At 44.4% G+C, this 17828-nt stretch overlaps 1 protein-coding gene and 1 non-coding gene across 3 annotated transcripts in view; one reads left to right on the top strand and one right to left on the bottom strand.

The window, feature by feature from the left end:
* Positions 1-3497: 3497 nt before the first annotated feature.
* On the bottom strand, positions 3498-3613 carry LOC128776060 (U5 spliceosomal RNA). Its single transcript, XR_008421013.1, has one exon. It is a non-coding gene; the product is annotated as a U5 spliceosomal RNA (small nuclear RNA).
* A 13041-nt stretch (positions 3614-16654) lies between these two features.
* The window catches only part of KIF2C (kinesin family member 2C), an 18768-nt gene continuing 17594 nt past the window's right edge, over positions 16655-17828 (top strand). For both annotated transcript variants that reach the window (XM_019429032.2, XM_019429031.2), the window contains exons 1-2: positions 16655-16825; positions 17699-17793. In XM_019429032.2, the coding sequence (XP_019284577.1) occupies positions 16762-16825; positions 17699-17793 (159 nt within the window). In that variant the 5' untranslated portion in view covers positions 16655-16761. The remainder of the gene's footprint in view (positions 16826-17698; positions 17794-17828) is intronic.

Genomic DNA, 17828 nt, shown 5'->3' with positions numbered 1-17828 from the left:
CATGCTCTACTGACTGAGTCAGCCAGGCATCCCTGGAAATTTTCATAGTCAGAAAATCCAAAACTCTGAAAGCCACTGGTCTAAGGTGACCATAGTTTGATAAAAACTATGGAACTTTTTTTTAAGTTTATTTATTTTGAGGAGCGGAGGAAGAAAAAATCCCAAGCAGGCTCCACACTATCAGTGCAGAGCCTGACCAGGGGCTTGAACTCAACAACTCCAGGATCATGACCTGAGCCAAAATCAGGATGGGGTGCCTGGGTGGCTCAGTTGGTTGAGCGTCCAACTTCAGCTCAGGTCATGATCTCGTGGTTCGTGAGTTCGAACCCCACATTGGGCTCTGTGCTGACAGCTCAGAGCCTGGAGCCTGCTTCGGATTCTGTGCCTCCTTCTATCTCTGCCCCTCCCCTAGTTGTGCTCTGTCTCTGTCTCTCAAAAATAAATAAATGTAAAAAAATTTTTTTAAATAAATAAAATTGAATCTTAAGTATAAGACAAATATCTAAAACATACACATTACATGGAATTTATTAATACATACATTAATACATTAATACATATTTCCCCTTCTTATTTTTATAAGTTAAAAGCTATAAGAAAAGTTGAAAGAAAAATACAATTAATACCTATATATCTATCACTCTTAGACACGTTTGCTTTCTCTTTCTGTGTTTACTGACCCATTTGAAAGTTTCAGTTATTGGGGCACCTGATTGGCTCAGTTGGTAGAGCATGCAACTCTTGATCTCAGGGTCATAAGTTCAAGTCCCACGTTGGAGGTAGAGATTTCTTTAAAAAATAATAATAAAGTTTCTTTTTTTTAATGTTTATTTATTTTGAGAGAGAAAGAGAGAGAGAGAGAGCTAACAGGGGAGGGGCAGAGAGGGAGACAGAGAATCCCAAGGCTGTCACCACAGAGCCTGATGAGGGGCTGGAACTCAGAACTGTGAGATCATGGCCTGAGCCCAAATCAAGTCAGGATCCCCAACCAACTGAGCCAGCCAGGTGCCCCCCAAAAAATAAAGTTTCAGAAAACAATAAAGTTTCAGGTATCATGACATTTCACCATTAAATACTTCACATGATGTTTCTACTACGAATAAGGACATTCTCCTACATAATTATTATTTTGGTGGTCTTAGTAATGGCCCCCAAATATGTCCACATCCTAATTCCTGTGAATATGTTGGGAGGTTATTCTGGATTAGCCAGGTGGGCCTGAGGTAATCACAAGAGTCCTTATAAGAAGGAGGCAGGAGGATCCAGAGTTAGAACTAGGAGATGACAGGACAGAAGCAAGAGAGTTGGAGTGATGTAGTGAAGGGGTCACAAGCCAAGCAATACAAGCAACTTCTAGAACCTGAAAGAGGCAAGGAAACATTCTCCCCTAACAGCCTCTAGAAAAAGCAGCCCTGCCAACACCCTGATTTTGGACTGCTGACCTCCAGAAGTATAAGAGAAAACATTTGTGTTAAGTCACAGTTTGTAGTTACTCGGTACAGCAGCAACAAGAAAACCTGTACAGTTATTAATTCAATAATAATCTAAAATAGAATACATACTAAAATTTCCACAATTGTCCCCAAAATGTACCTTCTGTTTTCTTCCTTTTTTTGTTTTTGTTTGTTGTTTTTTGTTTAGCATTCAGTTAATGTTGTATGTTGCATTTGATTGTCATTGTAGTATAAATTTTTTAATGTTTGATTTTGAGAGAGCATGGAACCCAGCGGGGGAGGGGCAGGGATAGAGTGATCACAGCACACAGTGCTCAGTGCTCAGTGCGCTCGGTGATCACAGCAGACAGCCCCATGCAGGGCTCCAACTCAACAAGCGTGAGATAGTGACTTGAGAAGTCAGTCGTTTAACCGACTGAGCCACCCAGGCGCCCCTATAGTATAAATTTTTTAAGTACAAATTTTAACACTTACTTGCTGTCTTGATCTACATAAAAATTTGAAATCACTTACAAAACTGAGAATTTCCTTACAATTTCAAATGACCCACTTCTGAAGAGGCTAAATTAACTCATCGGGGAAAAAAAAAAGTATAAATGTCACACAAAAAGCTTGAACTAATTATACTTTAATTTTTAAAATGTTTCTTGAAACCAAATTTATGTAAGTGCAACACTTAGAGTGAGAGCCCCAGAGAGACGAGCCTTGCCTGAGGTACAAAAGTGTTGCCTTGAAAAATGTTTGTGAAGGGGCGCCTGGGTGGCTCGGTCGGTTAGGCGTCCGACTTCGGCTCAGGTCATGATCTCACGGTCCGTGGGTTCCGGCCCCGCGTGGGGCTCTGTGCCGACAGCTCAGAGCCTGGAGCCTGTTTCAGATTCTGTGTCTCCCTCTCTCTGTGACCCTCCCCCGTTCATGCTCTGTCTCTGTCTCAAAAATAAATGAACGTTAAAAAAAATTAAAAAAAAAAAAAAAAAAGAAAAATGTTTGTGAACAGTTACGCCCAAGCTTGAACTTTAAAGGTTTTATTCTATAGATAGCAAACATCTATTGGACGACTGCTCTGTGCCAGACCCTAGGCACAGAAAGCAGTTCAAGGTAAAGCTTGGTGGTCTCCAACCTGTAAACATTGCAAATTCAAAGCCTTAGGGATGAAGTCTATCAGCCATCTCTGCTAATGTACTTGAGGTTCTCAGCACTGCCATTGCTAGAGGGTTAGGCTGCCCTTGGCACCACCCCACCCAAGACGGCCCCTTCCTTCCCAGTCCTACCGGGTTAAGGCTTTCATCCTCTCCTTCCTCCATTGGCGGTCAGCATTGCCTCTACAACGTAAACGCCACACAACTCCGTGAGAACCAGCTGCACCATCCAAGCCACGCCTGAGACATGAACATTTTTCTAAAGAGAACCTAGCAGGCAGAGTAATAACACAACCCACCATGGGAATGACCTTCCTTATGCCTAGATTAACCCTTTGAACAGTGTAGGTAGATCCACACACCCAACTCGTTCTTCAGTTTACCCAAGCGAAGAAATTGGTCGGCTAGTCGGGCAGGGGAAAATGGCAATTTCCTTAAAATGCGTACGGGGGAGAAACCCTGCAGGAAAAAGTGGAGATTTCACAGAACCACGTGAAACTGGGTTACTGCACAGGTGCAAGAGTGACTAACTCAGATGGTCCCACGCTGCGTTTAAGACTTGGCTTCTCCTGAAGTCCAGATAGGAAATTTGATGAGGAACTTACTTCAACTGAAGCTAATACAAAACAGTCCAAGTTTTATGTTAACATACGGCGGATAGTTCAGCTTGGTAACAAAAATGACCAATGGCAGAAAAACTTGAACTTCACTCCCTGAATTAAAACTGACATAAAAGAACATCAATAAGTACTAAACACAAAAAAAAGTCTTTCAAAAACTTGAAGCACAAAACGGAAAAAAGGGTAAGACCACAAAACCAAACTCCCGAAGAAAGTGACTTCTCCGTATAAGGTACTCGGCAAAAATATAATCTCTCGCCAACTCTATTTTTTTACACGTATTAGTAAGCCCTGCAAGCGCAAGGCCTCAAAAAATTGGGTAAACACTCAGAATTGTTCCTCTCCACGGAAATCTTTAGTAAAAGGCGAAAGATTTATACGATCTGAAGAGAAACCAGAGTATGCCCCACGTAGTGTTCACACAGTTCTCGGGTAACTGTAACTCCTAGAACAGCAATGGTAGTTATTTTTCCAAAAGATCTAGTGGCTTCTAACTCTATCTCAGTCAATCCTGTGAAGGCGGTCTCATTTTTAGGAGGGAAAAAAAAGTTGAAAGAAAAAAATCTAGCCGTTTTAAAATAAGAGATACTCCGGGTGCAGTGCATTGTGGGTATGTAAATGAGCTTAGTCACCAATCTCCAGTTTCTGGAAATTCTTTTAGTTCTTTTACCTGCTAAGCCTACAGCCACCACCAGGGGGAAGCCAGATTGTCAAGAAAATAGGCGCCAGGTTTAGCCAGAAAGTCTCTCTCTCTCTCATTCTCTCTCTCTCTTTTTTTTTTTTTTTTTTCATTTTGTTTTAGAATTGGCACGCCAAGGTAGAATTTCTCTTGAATTAAAATTAAAATTGAGGGGCGCCTGGGTGGTTGAGTCGGTTGAGCGTCCGACTTTGGCTCAGGTCATGATCTCGCGGTGTGTGAGTTCGAGCCCCACATCCGGCTCTGTGCTGACAGCTCAGAGCCTGGAGCCTGTTTCAGATTCTATGTCTCCCTCTCTCTCTGACCCTCCCCCACTCATGCTCTGTCTCTCTCTGTCTCTCTCTTTTTCTGTCAAAAATATTTTTTTTAATTTTTTAAAAATTAAAATTGAATTTTTTTAAGTCTTTTTTTTAAATTTTTGTAATGTTTATTTATTTTTGAGACAGAGAGAGACAGAGCATGAATGGGGGAGGGGCAGAGAGAGAGGGAGACACAGAATCGGAAGCAGGCTCCAGGCTCTGAGCCATCAGCCCAGAGCCTGATGCGGGGCTCCAACTCACGAACCGTGAGATCGTGACCTGAGCTGAAGTCAAACGCTCAACCGACTGAGCCACCCAGGTGCCCCAGAATTTTTTTAAGTCTTGAAAAGGAGTGTCTTCAATACATTCATTGAACAAAAATGTATTAAACATTGTGTCAATCCCTGTTCTGGGCCTTAGGAGACAAGTATGTGTGGTGAGTACTGATAACAGAATGTTCAGTGACACATGGGTGGAGCATAAAAGGATTCATCAAAGTAGGGTGGTGAGGGCATTCTAGGCAGTACCATAAGCTCTAAGAGCCTGGAAAGGGCAAGTGGCTAAGTAGCCAGGGCCAGATTTTGATGGGTCTTCAATGCCAAGCTAAGAGCTTGGACTTACCTTTGAGGGCAATGGGAGCAATTTAAACTCTTTAAAAGAGAATAGGATCAGATGAGTGTTTGAAGGAGCATCAGCATCACCTGGTGTTATTGGTGTTTATTAGTTGAATTGTGCCTCCCCAAATTCATTTGTTGAAGTCTTAACCCCCAGTATCTCAGAATGTGACTTTATCTGGAAATAGGGTCATCCCAGGCATAATTAGTTAAGATGAGGCTTCCAGAACTGAGACAATAATTTCTGTTAAGATACCCAGTCTGTGGTGCTTTGTTATGGAACTCTAGAAACACCTGTGTCCCTATTAGAACCACAAAAGATCAGGCCCCCACCCCAGACCTACCAAGTCAGAAACTAGGGGTGGGACCCAGACGTCTGAGCTTAACAATCTAAGGATGATTTTGATGCAGGCTAAATTGAGAAACATGGGACAGCAGCTCTCTAAAGTTTGGAGATTATAGTGAGCAAGAAGTTGAGAGATAGGGTGCCTGGGTGGGTCAGTTGGTTAAGGGTCCAACTCTTGATTTCAGCTCAGGTCATGATCTCCAGGTTTATGGGTTTGAGCCCTGTATCGGGTTCTACACTGACAGTACAGAGGCTACTTGGGATTCTCTCTCTCTCCCTCTCTCACTCAAAATAAGTAAACTAAAAAATTAAATTTTAAAAAAAGTTAAGAGCCAATTTAGGACGTTGAGCAGTAAAGCGGAGATAAATAAATGATGGCCCAGAGTACCCAAGGGATGAGCCTCTGGTGAGGAGAAGAAAACAACCGGGAGAGGACCCTGGAGAACAGTGGCCTAGAGGAGCGGAGCAGCTGGCGCAATTAGGAAGGTTGGCTGAAAACCAGGAGTGAGACAGCACAGAAACCAAGGGCAGGAAAGAAGTTTCAGGAAGGGAGTGGTCAGTTCTGTCCAGTGAGTGAGATGGGGGCTGCAAACTCCATGGGCTTCAACAGTCAGGGCACTTGCTGGTGACCTGGCCAGAGCTCTTTCCAGGGAGTGGGGCACAGTGGCAGCAGGACTGCGGGGAGGTGGCGAGGGGTGGGGAAGTGGAGGTGGAGGTGGAGGATACGGGCAGACGGGGCAGATGGTACAGGCAACTCTACTGAGAAGATTGACCCTGAAAAATTAAAGAGAGGTTGTTTCTGGAAGGGCAGCAGATCGAAGGCTAGCTCTCAGCCTCCCTCGGGAAGGTGAGCACCGTGTTGAACACATTTCCTCGCTGACGGGAAGGCACCGGCACAGGGACAGAGTGTCTGTCCAGAAGACTGGAATTAAACAATGTGGGGAGGGGTGAGGATGGTGGTCCCCCCTAGGTGAGAGGAAGGACCCGGACCCCTGACTGTGTCACCCCAGCGGCAGGGGGGAGGAGGCATGCAGGTAAACACCACAATGACTAAGGTCCCTGGAGCCGAGCGCTCCCCAGCGCTTCTCCTCTGCTCTTGCTCTCCACCTTCTTCCACCTTTCGGCATCTGGTCCAGCCCCAACCTTCCACCTCTCAGCATCTCCCCTGGAGCAGCTGGGAAAATCAGACAGCTGAGCCACACCCCTGATGAAGGCCCCACTCCTACTTGCCAGGTCTCTTGGCTCGGTTTCCCCAAGCCCGAGGCCCCCACTTTATACCCTCTTCTCTCATGGGAACCGTCCCACACTTTCCCCCAATCTCTCTCAGGAGACAACCTCACAAAAGAACTCCCTGAGAAGGCAGAAGCCGTTTGCCTTCTTGCCTTCTCTCCGCCACACACCCCCCACCCCCCCCCCCCCCCAACCGAGCATCTCTCCCCTGGCATCAGTCCCTCCTCCTACCAAAGGCCCATCCTCCACCAGGGCTTGGGGCCCCTCCTCCAACCCCACGAGGACTGCGGGACTTCCACCAACCCTTTAGCGGACAGACGTCTCTCCTCTCTCCCGGGTCCTCCGCGCAGATCCAGTAGGTTCCATTTTCTCTCGGCTGAAAAAGAAAGGGAGAAGGAGGGAGAGAGGGAGGTAGACCTACATCACCCTCCAACCGCATTCTCCTTTTGGAATGTAGTGAGAACCACAACAAAACAAATTTATTCCGGGGCGCCTGGGTGGCTCAGTCCGTTAAAAGTGCCCGACTCTCAGTTTCGGTTCGGGTCATGATCTCACAGTTTGGTGAGTTCGAGCCCCGCCGCACTGGGCTCTGAGCTGCCGGTGTGGCGCCTGCTTGGGGCTCGCTTTCTCTTTCTCTCTCTCTCTCTCTCTCTCTCTCTCTCTCTCTCTGCCCCTCCTGTACTCACGCTGTCTCTGTCTCTCTTAAATACACTTAAAAAAATCTTTTTTTAATTTATCTTGTGTTTTGTTTCAGAAATTTTTTTTTTTAATTTTTTTAAATGTATATTTATTTTTGAGAGACAGAGAGCGTGAGCAGTGAGGGGCGGGGCGGGGGGGGTGGAGGAGATACAGAATCAGAAGCAGGCTCCAGGCTCTGGGCTCTGAGCTGTCAGCACAGAGCGCAACATGGGGCTCCAACTCAGGATCATGATCTCAGCCGAAATTAGACACTTTACCTACTAGCCACCCAGGCACCCCTAAAAAATTTTTTAAACAATGCACTGAAAATAATGTAAAAATATATATGTAATAAAATTGCATTGGAAGAGTAAAAAAACAGGTGCCTGGCTGGCTCAGTTGGAGGAGCATGAAACTCTTGTTCTTGGGGTGGTATATTCCAGCCCCACATTGGGTGTAGAGATTACTTAAACTTTTTTTTCTTTAATTTTTTAAAAAAGTTCCTGCAGCCACAAGAGAACATATGGGACTAGTTTCCATTGATTTTCACTTTAAAGAACTTCCACTATGGATGCGTTTACATCAACTGGTACAATTTTGAATTAATTTTCACACTAGACTTTTTAAGTTTGTTTATTTAGAAAGAGAGAGAGCACAAGTGTGGGAGAGGCAGAGAGGGAGAATTCCAAGCAGGCTCCACAGGGTCAATGCAGAGCCAGATGTGGGGCTTGAACCCATGAACCCTGAGATCATGACCTGAGCAGGAACCAAGAGCCCACACTTAATGGACTGAGCCCCAGGCACCCCTTCACACTAGACTTTTTTAAATGACTCATGTAATTACCTAAATAATGCTTCACAAATCTTGAAATTGATTCAAACATCAAGTTTTTACTAGGTGAAATAATTTCTACAGTAAAACAGAGTTCTTAGTTTTCTCCTTGTCTCTACTTCCTCATTTCTCATTTTTATTTTAAAAATTTATCATGGGGGTGTGCCTGGATGGCTCAGTTGGTTAAGCCTCAGACTCCTGATTTTGGTTCAGGACATTATCTCATGGTTCATGAGTTCAAGCCCGGCTTCCAGCTCTGCATTGACAGTGTGGAGCCTGCTTGGGATTCTCTCTCTCTCTCTCTCTCTCTCTCTCTCTCTCTCTCTCTCCTCTCTCTCTGCCCCTCCCCCCATTCACGGGGGCTCATGTGCACACATGCATGTGTACACACTCTAAATAAGTGAATAAATAAATAATTTAAAAAGTTTGTCTTAGGGGCACCTAGGCGGCTCAGTCAGTTAAGAGTCCGACTTTGGCTCAGCTCATGATCTCACGGATTCATGGGTTCGAGCCCCATGTTGGGCTCTATGCTGACAGCTCGGAGCCTGGAGCCTGCTTCTGATTCTATGTCTCCCTCTCTCTCTGCCTGTCCCCGGCTCATGCTCTATCTCTCAAAAATAAATAAAGGTAAAAAAAAAATGTTCTTTTTAAGTTTGTCTTAAATTGTTTCTAACTCCACAGAAAAGTATAGAAGACAAAAAAAAAACACCACACTTGATACTCCAATTTAATAGATAAAACATTTCTTCATATGTGCTTTAGATATGCTTGAAAAGGAAAACCTTAATTTCTTTCCTCCATGTTGGAGACCGTGGAGGGTTGCAGTGGACAGGACTTCTAAAATGACAACTATATCTGGAAGGCTGTGGGCCAGGGCCATTTTTTGCTGGCTATAAGTAGGGTCTCTGGAACTGAGTGAGCACACAGCTCTTCTGAAAATCAAAAGCATTTATGCTAGAGACAAAATTAAATTCTATCTGGGCAAGATTATGTGTACAAAGCAAAGAAGGACACAGTGACTCCTGGTGGCAAACAAAACAAAATCTGAATAATCTAGGGAAAGGATAATTTGCGCCTGTGGAAACAGTGGCATAGTTCATGCCAAATTCCAAAGCAATATTCCTGCTATGGCATTGGACACAGAATCCAGGTGATGCTTTACTCGTTAAGGATTTAAACTTATTGAGAAGCGGGGTGCCTGGGTGGCTCAGTCAGTTGGTCGTCCGTCTTCAGCTCAGGTCATGATCTCATGGTCCGTGAGTTCAAGCCCTGCGTCGGGCTCTGTGCTGACAGAGCCTGCAGCCTGCTCCAGATTCTATGACTCCCTCTCTCTCTGCCCCTCCCCATCTCATACTCTGTCTCTCTCTCACTCTCAAAAATAAATGAACATTTAAAAAAATTGGCGGGGGGGGGGAACCTGGGTGGCTCAGTCGGTTAAGCGGCCGACTTCGGCTCAGGTCATGATCTCACAGTTCGTGAGTTCAAGCCCCGCATCAGGCTCTGTGCGGACAGCTCAGAGCCTGGAGCCTGCTTCGGATTCTGTCTCCCTCTCTCTCTGCCCCTCCCCCACTCACACTCTGTCCTCTCTCTCTCTCTCTCAAAAATAAACATTAAAAAAAATTTTTTTAACTTATTGACAAGTAAAGTGTGGATTTGTTCTCTTGTATTTAAAAAGGGCAAGAGGAGGGGTGCCTGGGTGGCTCAGTGGATTAAAAGTCCCACTTCGGCTCAGATCATCTCAAGGTTGGTGGGTTCAAGCTCTGTGTAGGGCTCTGTGCTGACAGCTTGGAGCCTGGAGCCTGCTTCAGATTCTGTGTCTCCCTCTGTCTCTGCCCTTCCCCTGCTCATGCTCTGTCTCTGTCTCTGAAAAATAAATACACATTTTTAAAAATGTTTATAAAAGGGGAGGCTGGGGGAGGGCTTACATATAACAACTTATCTCTGAATGAATAAATTTCTTTTTTAAATCTCTTTTTCACAGATTTCTGCCTTTTTCCTCCATCTCTTATTTCTTTGAATCTCAACTTTGCAGCTCTTTCCCAAATTATTGAACAAAGTATTTGTTAGGAATGTTTTCAGCTGCAGGTTAAAGAACGTGAATAAAGATGGCTTAAACAAACAAGTGGGCTTTGTTTTGTTTTGTATTTACACAAGGAGTCTTGGTGTAGGTGGTGGCTGGCTTTGATTCAACAGCTCAGCCATCAGGAACATGGGTTTGGGCTCTTCTTTCTTTCCTACCTGGCTGCCCTGTGTTGGATTTTCGATCTCATGACTGTCAAACTACTTCATGATCACAAGGCAGCTGTCACAACTCCAGACAGAGTATCGATGTCAAAGGCAAGAAAAAGGGGGATGAGATGTTACAAGCAAAGCATCCTTCATGTCATCTCATTCCTTTCTATTAGAAAACAACATTTCCTGCCCAGAAGCCCCCAGAACATTCCTGCTTATATCTCATTGGCCAGGACCGTGTCACATGGCCAGTTCCAAATGCCTGGGAATCTAGGAAAGCAGGTATTTTCCAGTCTCTAATGTAGACATGAATAAGGAAGCTGGGAATAGCTGTTGGATTAGCCACCAAGAGTGTGTGTGTCACAAACAACTGGCTCATCTGTTTTCAGTCTTCCTTGTTTTCTTTAACCCTTCCTGATACCTTTGAGGTGAATCCTCACCCTGATGTTGTTGCTCATCGTTTCATTTTGGCTATAACCATTCTGCTCTTCAATCCATGTATGGATTTCAGCTACTAAAGTTTTCATAACCAGTATTTCCATCTGATTCTTCCTGTTTGTTCCTGCCTTAGGTTAACAATATCCTCTCTTATCTTTTGAGGATATTTATTAAGCTTATTTTAAACTCAATCAGGTCTAGTAAGTCGGCCTCATCTATTATTAGTTTCTCAGTTTGTTTTTCTTTTATTGCAAATGTGTTCCCCTTTGAGTTCCTATTACTATGGGTATGTCAGTGAACTTGGCAGGGGAAGGCTAACGTCCAGACTGTAGGATATGAAGAAGAAGGGGGGAAGTAATATTTCAGGTCCACTGGTCTAGCCCTAGCCAGGATGGAGTACTTGATAGGGCTGCTGGCTTCCTGCCTCATGCACAGTAATGAGGCATGTAACGATTCACTCAGGGCCCTGGAGAGTGGGGGCACAGAGGGAAGGGCAGTGGAGAGCACAACTGAAAACTCTCCCTTGGCTGCACCCTCATCTCAAAGCACCTGACCCTCTTCCACTCTGGCTGCCAGTCCCAATCTCTCCACAACTGGCCCCAACCACCCTCTGTCTCCTCATGGATGATTTCTCAGTTGTTGTTGCTATTGTTTTTAATGTTTTTATTTATTTATTTTTGAGGGGGGAGCCGAGGGGGGTGGACAGAGGATCCAAAGTGGGCTCTGTGCTGACAGCAGAGAGCCCAATGCAGGGTTGGAACTCATGATTGTGAGATCATGAACCGAGCCAAAGTTGGACACTTAACCAAGTGAGCCACCCAGGCACCCTGAATTTCTCAGTTTTTACCTTAGTTTCTCAAATACTCAACCCCTTTTCACTTCTGTATCTTCTTCTTCTTCTTTGTTGCTGTTAAATAGAAATTTTTGAGCAAACACAAGTTAAGTGCAAGGACACCATTTCCATCACCCAGCACCCATGATCATCAATTCATGGCCACTATTATTTTCTACATCTCCGCCCCTCACTGCTGGCCTACTGGGTTATTGGACTATTTCAAAACAAATCTCAGACTTTCACTTCTGAGGTATCTTCAAGTTTTGGCAGAAGGAGCTACCACTATCAGTCTAGATTATTTCAGCATCTTATCTGCCCCATTTAATAATTTCCCCCACCTTTATTATGAAAAATTACATACAGACAATAAAGTTGAAGGACTAGTACAGCAACCACTTGTATACCCACCAACCTGATTCAACATCTTTTAACATTGTGGTATCTCATCTTTAGCTTGTTTGTATGTTACTGTAGGGGAAGAAAAATATTTTTTTCCCTCTACCCTTCTAGGTTCTCAATTGGGGCTCTGTAACAAAAGATTAACAAGAGAAAAGCAGACAGAAGTTCATTAACATGTGTGTCTCCTGAATACCTGGGAGATTGTAGGGATGAATAACTCAAAGAGGTGGCCTGAACTTCGGCTTATATAGTATCTTCAGCAAAGAATGATACATTTGTAGAGAAATAATAGGACAAAGGAAAATGGCTTTAGGCTCCAAGGACAGGAAACTGTGGGAAGATAAATATATGGGGGCAGATTAATGGGGTAAGGTTTGTTTGCAGATTCCTCTGATGCCATCACTGGGTGGATAAGAGTCTAGAGTCCTCTCCAGTAAAGGAAAATTTATATTCTGCCTGTAGGCAGAAAGGGGGAGGGTAGAGAACTTTTCCTGTATATGCTGCTTCATAACTGGCTTCAACTCAAAAGAATTCTTATGTCAAACAGGCATATTTTAAGGTGACATATCCTGGTTTTCTTCATTATTTTTTCTGAACCCTGTGAAAGTTGCAAACATCCTGACTCTTTAGCTCTAAGTATTTCAGCATGCATCTCCCACAAATAAGAACATTCTCGCACATAATCATGGTATCATTATTATGCATAAGTAAATTAGAAATAATTCCCTAAAATCTTTCTTACCTATTCCATATTCAAATTTCCCCAGTTACTCCCAATTTTTTTTTAAGTGTGTTTATTTATTTTGAGAGAGACGGAGACAGCACAAGTGGGAGAGGGGCAGAGAGAGAGAGAGAGACAGAGACAGAGACAGAGAATCCCAAGCAGGCTCCACCTTGTCAGTACGGACCCCAACATGGGGCTTGAACTCATGAAACCATGAGATCACAACCTGAGCCAAAACCAAGAATCAGACACATAACCTATTGAGCTAACCAGGTGCTCCCTCCCAATTTTTTTTTAAACCATGATGCAGTCAAGATTCATGCTTTACGTTTGGCTGTTGTTTGGATTATCTTTTAATCTAGAACAGTCTTTGTACTTTTTTTCTCCATAGGAACTTTTTAAAGAGACCCCCAGGTCAAATACCTTGTAAAATATCCTGCATTCTAAATGTGCCTCATTATTCCTCCTGGTATTGTTCAATTTGTTCCCTCATCCCCTGCATTTCCTGGAAGCAGGAAGTTAAGTCTAGGGGCTAGACTGGATTTAGGTTACACATTTTTGGCATTATTGTCTCCTGGATAATGTTATATACTTCATATTATATCCAATGAGAAGACACATAATGTCAGGTCACCCCATGACTAGTGATGCTAAGTTTGATCACTTGGGTGCAGTAGTGACTGTCACATCTTCCACTCAAAGGTATGCTTTGCCTTTGCAAACTGTTAATTCAAATTATCTGTGGAGCAATACTCTGGCATCCTGCAAACATCCTACATACTCAGTAACCTTTGACCTATGGTCCACTAAATCATTTATTTCACTGGGAGTTGCAACATAGTTCCGGAGTTGTTGTTGTTTTTTTAATTCAGTGGCCATATTTTAAAAAGTTTTCTGTTATTTCTGTCTGTTTCTTTTTATATATTGCTCTATGCTTTCACAATGATTTATTTATTTTTTTAAAGATTTTTTTTAAAGTAATCTTCACACCAAACATGGGGCTGGAACTCATGACCCCGAGACCAAGAGGTGTGTGCTCTACCAACTGAACCAGCCGGCACCCCCACAATGATTTGTTAATTCTTTCTTTCTTTTTGATATTAAGCATACCAATTTTAAAAATTTTTTTTTTTTAACATTTTTATTTATTTTTGAGACAGAGAGAGACAGAGCATGAACGGGGGAGGGTCAGAGAGAGAGGGAGACACAGAATCTGAAACGGGCTCCAGGCTCTGAGCAGTCAGCACAGAGCCCGATGCGGGGCTCGAACTCACGTACCGCGAGATCGTGACCTGAGCCGAAGCATACCAATTTTATAGACTCTGACTGTTTTATTACTAGTTCAAGGAGGGGAGGGCTTTTTTTTTTTTTTTTTTTCTATCTTGGTAATGTGTCTGTGGTAATATGCTAGATTCCCTGACATATGTGTCCCTAATCTTTGTTTTCTTTTTTCAACGTTTTTTATTTATTTTTGGGACAGAGAGAGACAGAGCACGAACAGGGGAGGGGCAGAGAGAGAGGGAGACACAGAATCGGAAACAGGCTCCAGGCTCTGAGCCATCAGCACAGAGCCTGACGCGGGGCTGGAACTCACGGATCGCGAGATCGTGACCTGGCTGAAGTCGGACGCTTAACCGACTGCGCCACCCAGGCGCCCCTGTTTTCTAAGGTCCTAGAAGTTTCATTATTCTCAGAACATGGGCCTCTCCAGGGTCAGCTGCCCTTGCTGCTCTGACATCTCTCTTCCTTTTTGGCACAAAAGAAATTTTTGACTTTGGGGACTTTGAGTTTCCTGTGGGTTTTACTATTTTTGGACCACTCTGTGTTAATTTCTTGACTTTCCCTTTGTACAACAGGAGGGGAGGAGTTTTATTACCCATGTGAGGCCAGGAAAAATTCACTGGATCTGCCCAAGGTTGAGGAACTGGAAATAAACCCTCCTGAAAAAACCCATGTGCCCCAAGGGTTCCACATAGGCCTTGAGAAGCAGCCAGGAAGTTTGCAACTACCTGGACCCACAGGTAGAAAAATAAAAAAGGTAGGGATGGATCCAAATTTACATCAGCTTCCTAACACAGGAAGTACAGAAAATAACATAATGACCACTCATGTATATGCATGACTCATGTAAAAAAATAAAATTTTTATTTTGTTGCTGTACCCTCTCCAATTGCATTACCTGCTCTGCCAGAGGCAAATGCTCTCCTAAATCTTAGTATTTATCACTGAGTATATCTTTTTTTTTTTTTTTTTTTTTTTTTACATATGCATGTATCTCTAAGCAATATCCCACTTCTACTCTCTCTAGTCTGACTCTCACCCTCACTACTTCACCAAGACTGTTCAAGGTCACCAATGACTTAAGTGCTAGCAAATTCAAAGGATATTGAAAAGATAGTTCTATGCCCTCTTCTTACCTACCCTTTCCACAGCTCTCCTGATACTTCCTCCTTCTTCAGTCTTTCCTAGGCTTCTACTCCCTGGTTTTCCTCACCCCTCAAACCACCCTAATCTCATCTTTGCTGCTGCTCCCCCTCTGCCCTACCTCAAAATGTTGGTGTGTCCCATGATTTAATTATGTTCTCTTAGATCTCATTCAGTTCCAGGACAGCAAATACATATACAGAAATACATCCACATAAAATGGCTACCCAATCTCTATCTCTGGCCTTGATCTATCCCTGAGCTCTTAGCTTGCATATTCACTGCTCACTCGACACCTACACTCTAAAGTCTTGCAGACATCTCAGACTCAACATGACCAAAATGAAACCCTTGACTTACTCCCCATAAACACACCTGTTTCTTTCACAACCTGACTCTCCTATTTCAGGAAATAGTTCATCATCTACCTACCCAATTGCTCTAGCCAGAAACCAGAAGTCAGGCATGATTACCCCTTTTCCTTCACCCCCATCTCCAACTCTTCGGCAAAACCCATTCATTCCATCTCCCAAACTTTAAGTCATTCTCTTAGTTACATTTCCATTATCACTACCCCAGGCTAGGGCAGCATAATCCTTGCCCACTAAATAGTCTCACTTCATCTTCCCCCATCAAATCATACATACATCAGCATTCTCCATACATCAGCAAGTCTGATAATATCAATCAAATCAAATGTAACTCAGATCTTGTCACTCCTCTGCTTAAAATTATTCAATGAATTCTCACCCGAATAAAAGCCAAAATTATTACTATTGGCTAGAATATGCTACATGTTCTCACCCCACTGCCCCTCTTCTCTTGCTTTCCAGCCACACTAGCTTCTTTCAGTTCTTCAAACAAGATCAAGTTCTTTACTGCCGCAGGGCCTTTGCACACACCATCCTTAGACCTTAGCCTGGGAGCCTCCCCACCTTCCTGCCCTCGATTTTGACAGTTTGTTCCTTTTTGTTCTCTAGACGCAGTTTAAATATCACTTCAAATATTTCTTCCCTGGGCACTTTATCTAAAGTTATCTAAAGTTCCTCCATTATTTTCTATCTCAGCTCTTAGTTTCCCTGAGAGCACCTACCACTGCTAATCTGTTACTTCTTTGTATCCCGTTCATATTAGAAATGTCAGGTCAAAGACGGCAAGAATTATGCCTTGTTCACTATTACTGTCTTTAGCACCCAGGTACCATGCCTACCACGTGGTAGACAATAAATATCCAGGTAATCTGTGTCTCCCAGGCACTTGAAACATAGTTCCTCATTTAAACTTCGCAGTAACTCCGTGAGGGAAAAAGCATGCTCCTCACTGGGCAAAGGAAACCGAGTCCAGTTTCTAACCTGCTCAAGATCACTGAGCTAGTAACTGAAGAAGTCGGGATTGGAACCCATGTCTGTAGGGGCCCAACAGCACTCGGTCTCAAACACCATACTGGAGTTTCTCAGTTTTGGGGAGGCCAGTCGCGCAGCAGGCTCTCAGTAAGACGCCCGAAACAGGTTACCAGCAGCGCGGAGTGCGGGCCAAGCTCCCAGGAGCCCCAGCGCACAGGGGTGTGACCAGACGGATGGGCGGTCTTAAGCGCCGGAAAACCGACCGTAGACTACATATCCCAAAAGGCTGCGGAGGGCGCCGCGGACTGGCGGTAGCGAGGCCGGCGACAGCGTGATGACGTTCTCAGGGACGCTGGCGCGCGGGATTTAAACTGCGGCGGTTTGCGCGGCGTTAAGACTTCGTAGGGTTAGCGGAGCTGTGGTTATTTGTATTTCGCGTTTCTTTTCCCCGCGACTGCCCATGGACTCGTCGCTTCAGGCTCGCCTGTTTCCCGGTCTCACCATCAAGATCCAACGCAGTAATGGTGAGGGGCTGGGTCGCGAGGCCAAGGGGACCTGTGGTCTGTGAGATGGCTGAAATTACTGCCCCTCCCCAAACGGCAGGGCCGAGATGCTGTTAGGGATTTCCCCGCTTCCACCCGGTCTGGGTCTCTGCACTAGCGTTGCGTCTCTTCTACCCAGGTGCAGGGGCCTCTGCGCTGGCTGTGGGTCCCCTTCCCATCCTCGGCAGTGGGCGGGGCTCCTCCCTGTCAGAGGACCTCCCAGGAAAATTAGGGTTGCTAGATTCACTTCACTTCCAGACTTCTCCGCTGAAATTGCTATGCCCTTGTAGGGACCTCGTCTTCCTGGCCCCTTTACTATCCTCTAAATATTCCGCACTTGCAGTATGTCAGGCACTGGGATTCAGGGTTAATCAGTAGAAAAGATCCCTGCTTTTCAGGAGCTTGAAGTTCTGCCCTCTTTTTTTTGGTTAAGCAGCTACCAAATCTCTGGCAGGTGGAATACCCTGTCATTAGGAGAATGGTCAGACATAACCGTCTCGTAGGGGCAACCCGAGGGCGCCAGAGCGTCAGTGGGAGTTGAGGAACAGTACCCAAGAACTAGAGTGACTCCCCTGCCCAGACATACCTTCACTCACTGTAGGCCCTCTTTTGAGTGGGAATGAATCCTTATTCCCTGCAGCTCAGTTTTAAGACCTGTTCCCTGCCTACCTCACCGTGGGATGTTCAAAAGGTGAGGAGTTGAATGTTAAAAGCCAGGGGTTGTATTTGTTTCCTAGTGTTAAAAGGAAAGAAAAAGGCAGCTGTTCCTTCCTTCAGGCCAACTCCACGTTGAGAATCTCTGTGGGATCCTAAAAGTGAAAAAGATGGGTAAATTCTGGACTTTTTATACTGTAGGCATAATTCACAGTGCTAATGTAAGGACTGTGAACTTGGAGAAATCCTGTGTTTCAGTGGAATGGACAGAAGGAGGTGCCACAAAGGGCAAAGAGGTAAGTTCTGTGAAAATGCCTCTGCCACATTTAGC

Source organism: Panthera pardus, unplaced genomic scaffold (genome assembly GCF_024362965.1).
Source record: "Panthera pardus isolate Hobbes unplaced genomic scaffold, ASM2436296v1 HiC_scaffold_11, whole genome shotgun sequence".
NCBI classification, from domain to species: Eukaryota; Metazoa; Chordata; class Mammalia; order Carnivora; family Felidae; genus Panthera; species Panthera pardus.
The sequence above is the reverse complement of the archived record's forward strand: the minus strand, read 5'-3'. Positions and strand labels throughout refer to the sequence as shown.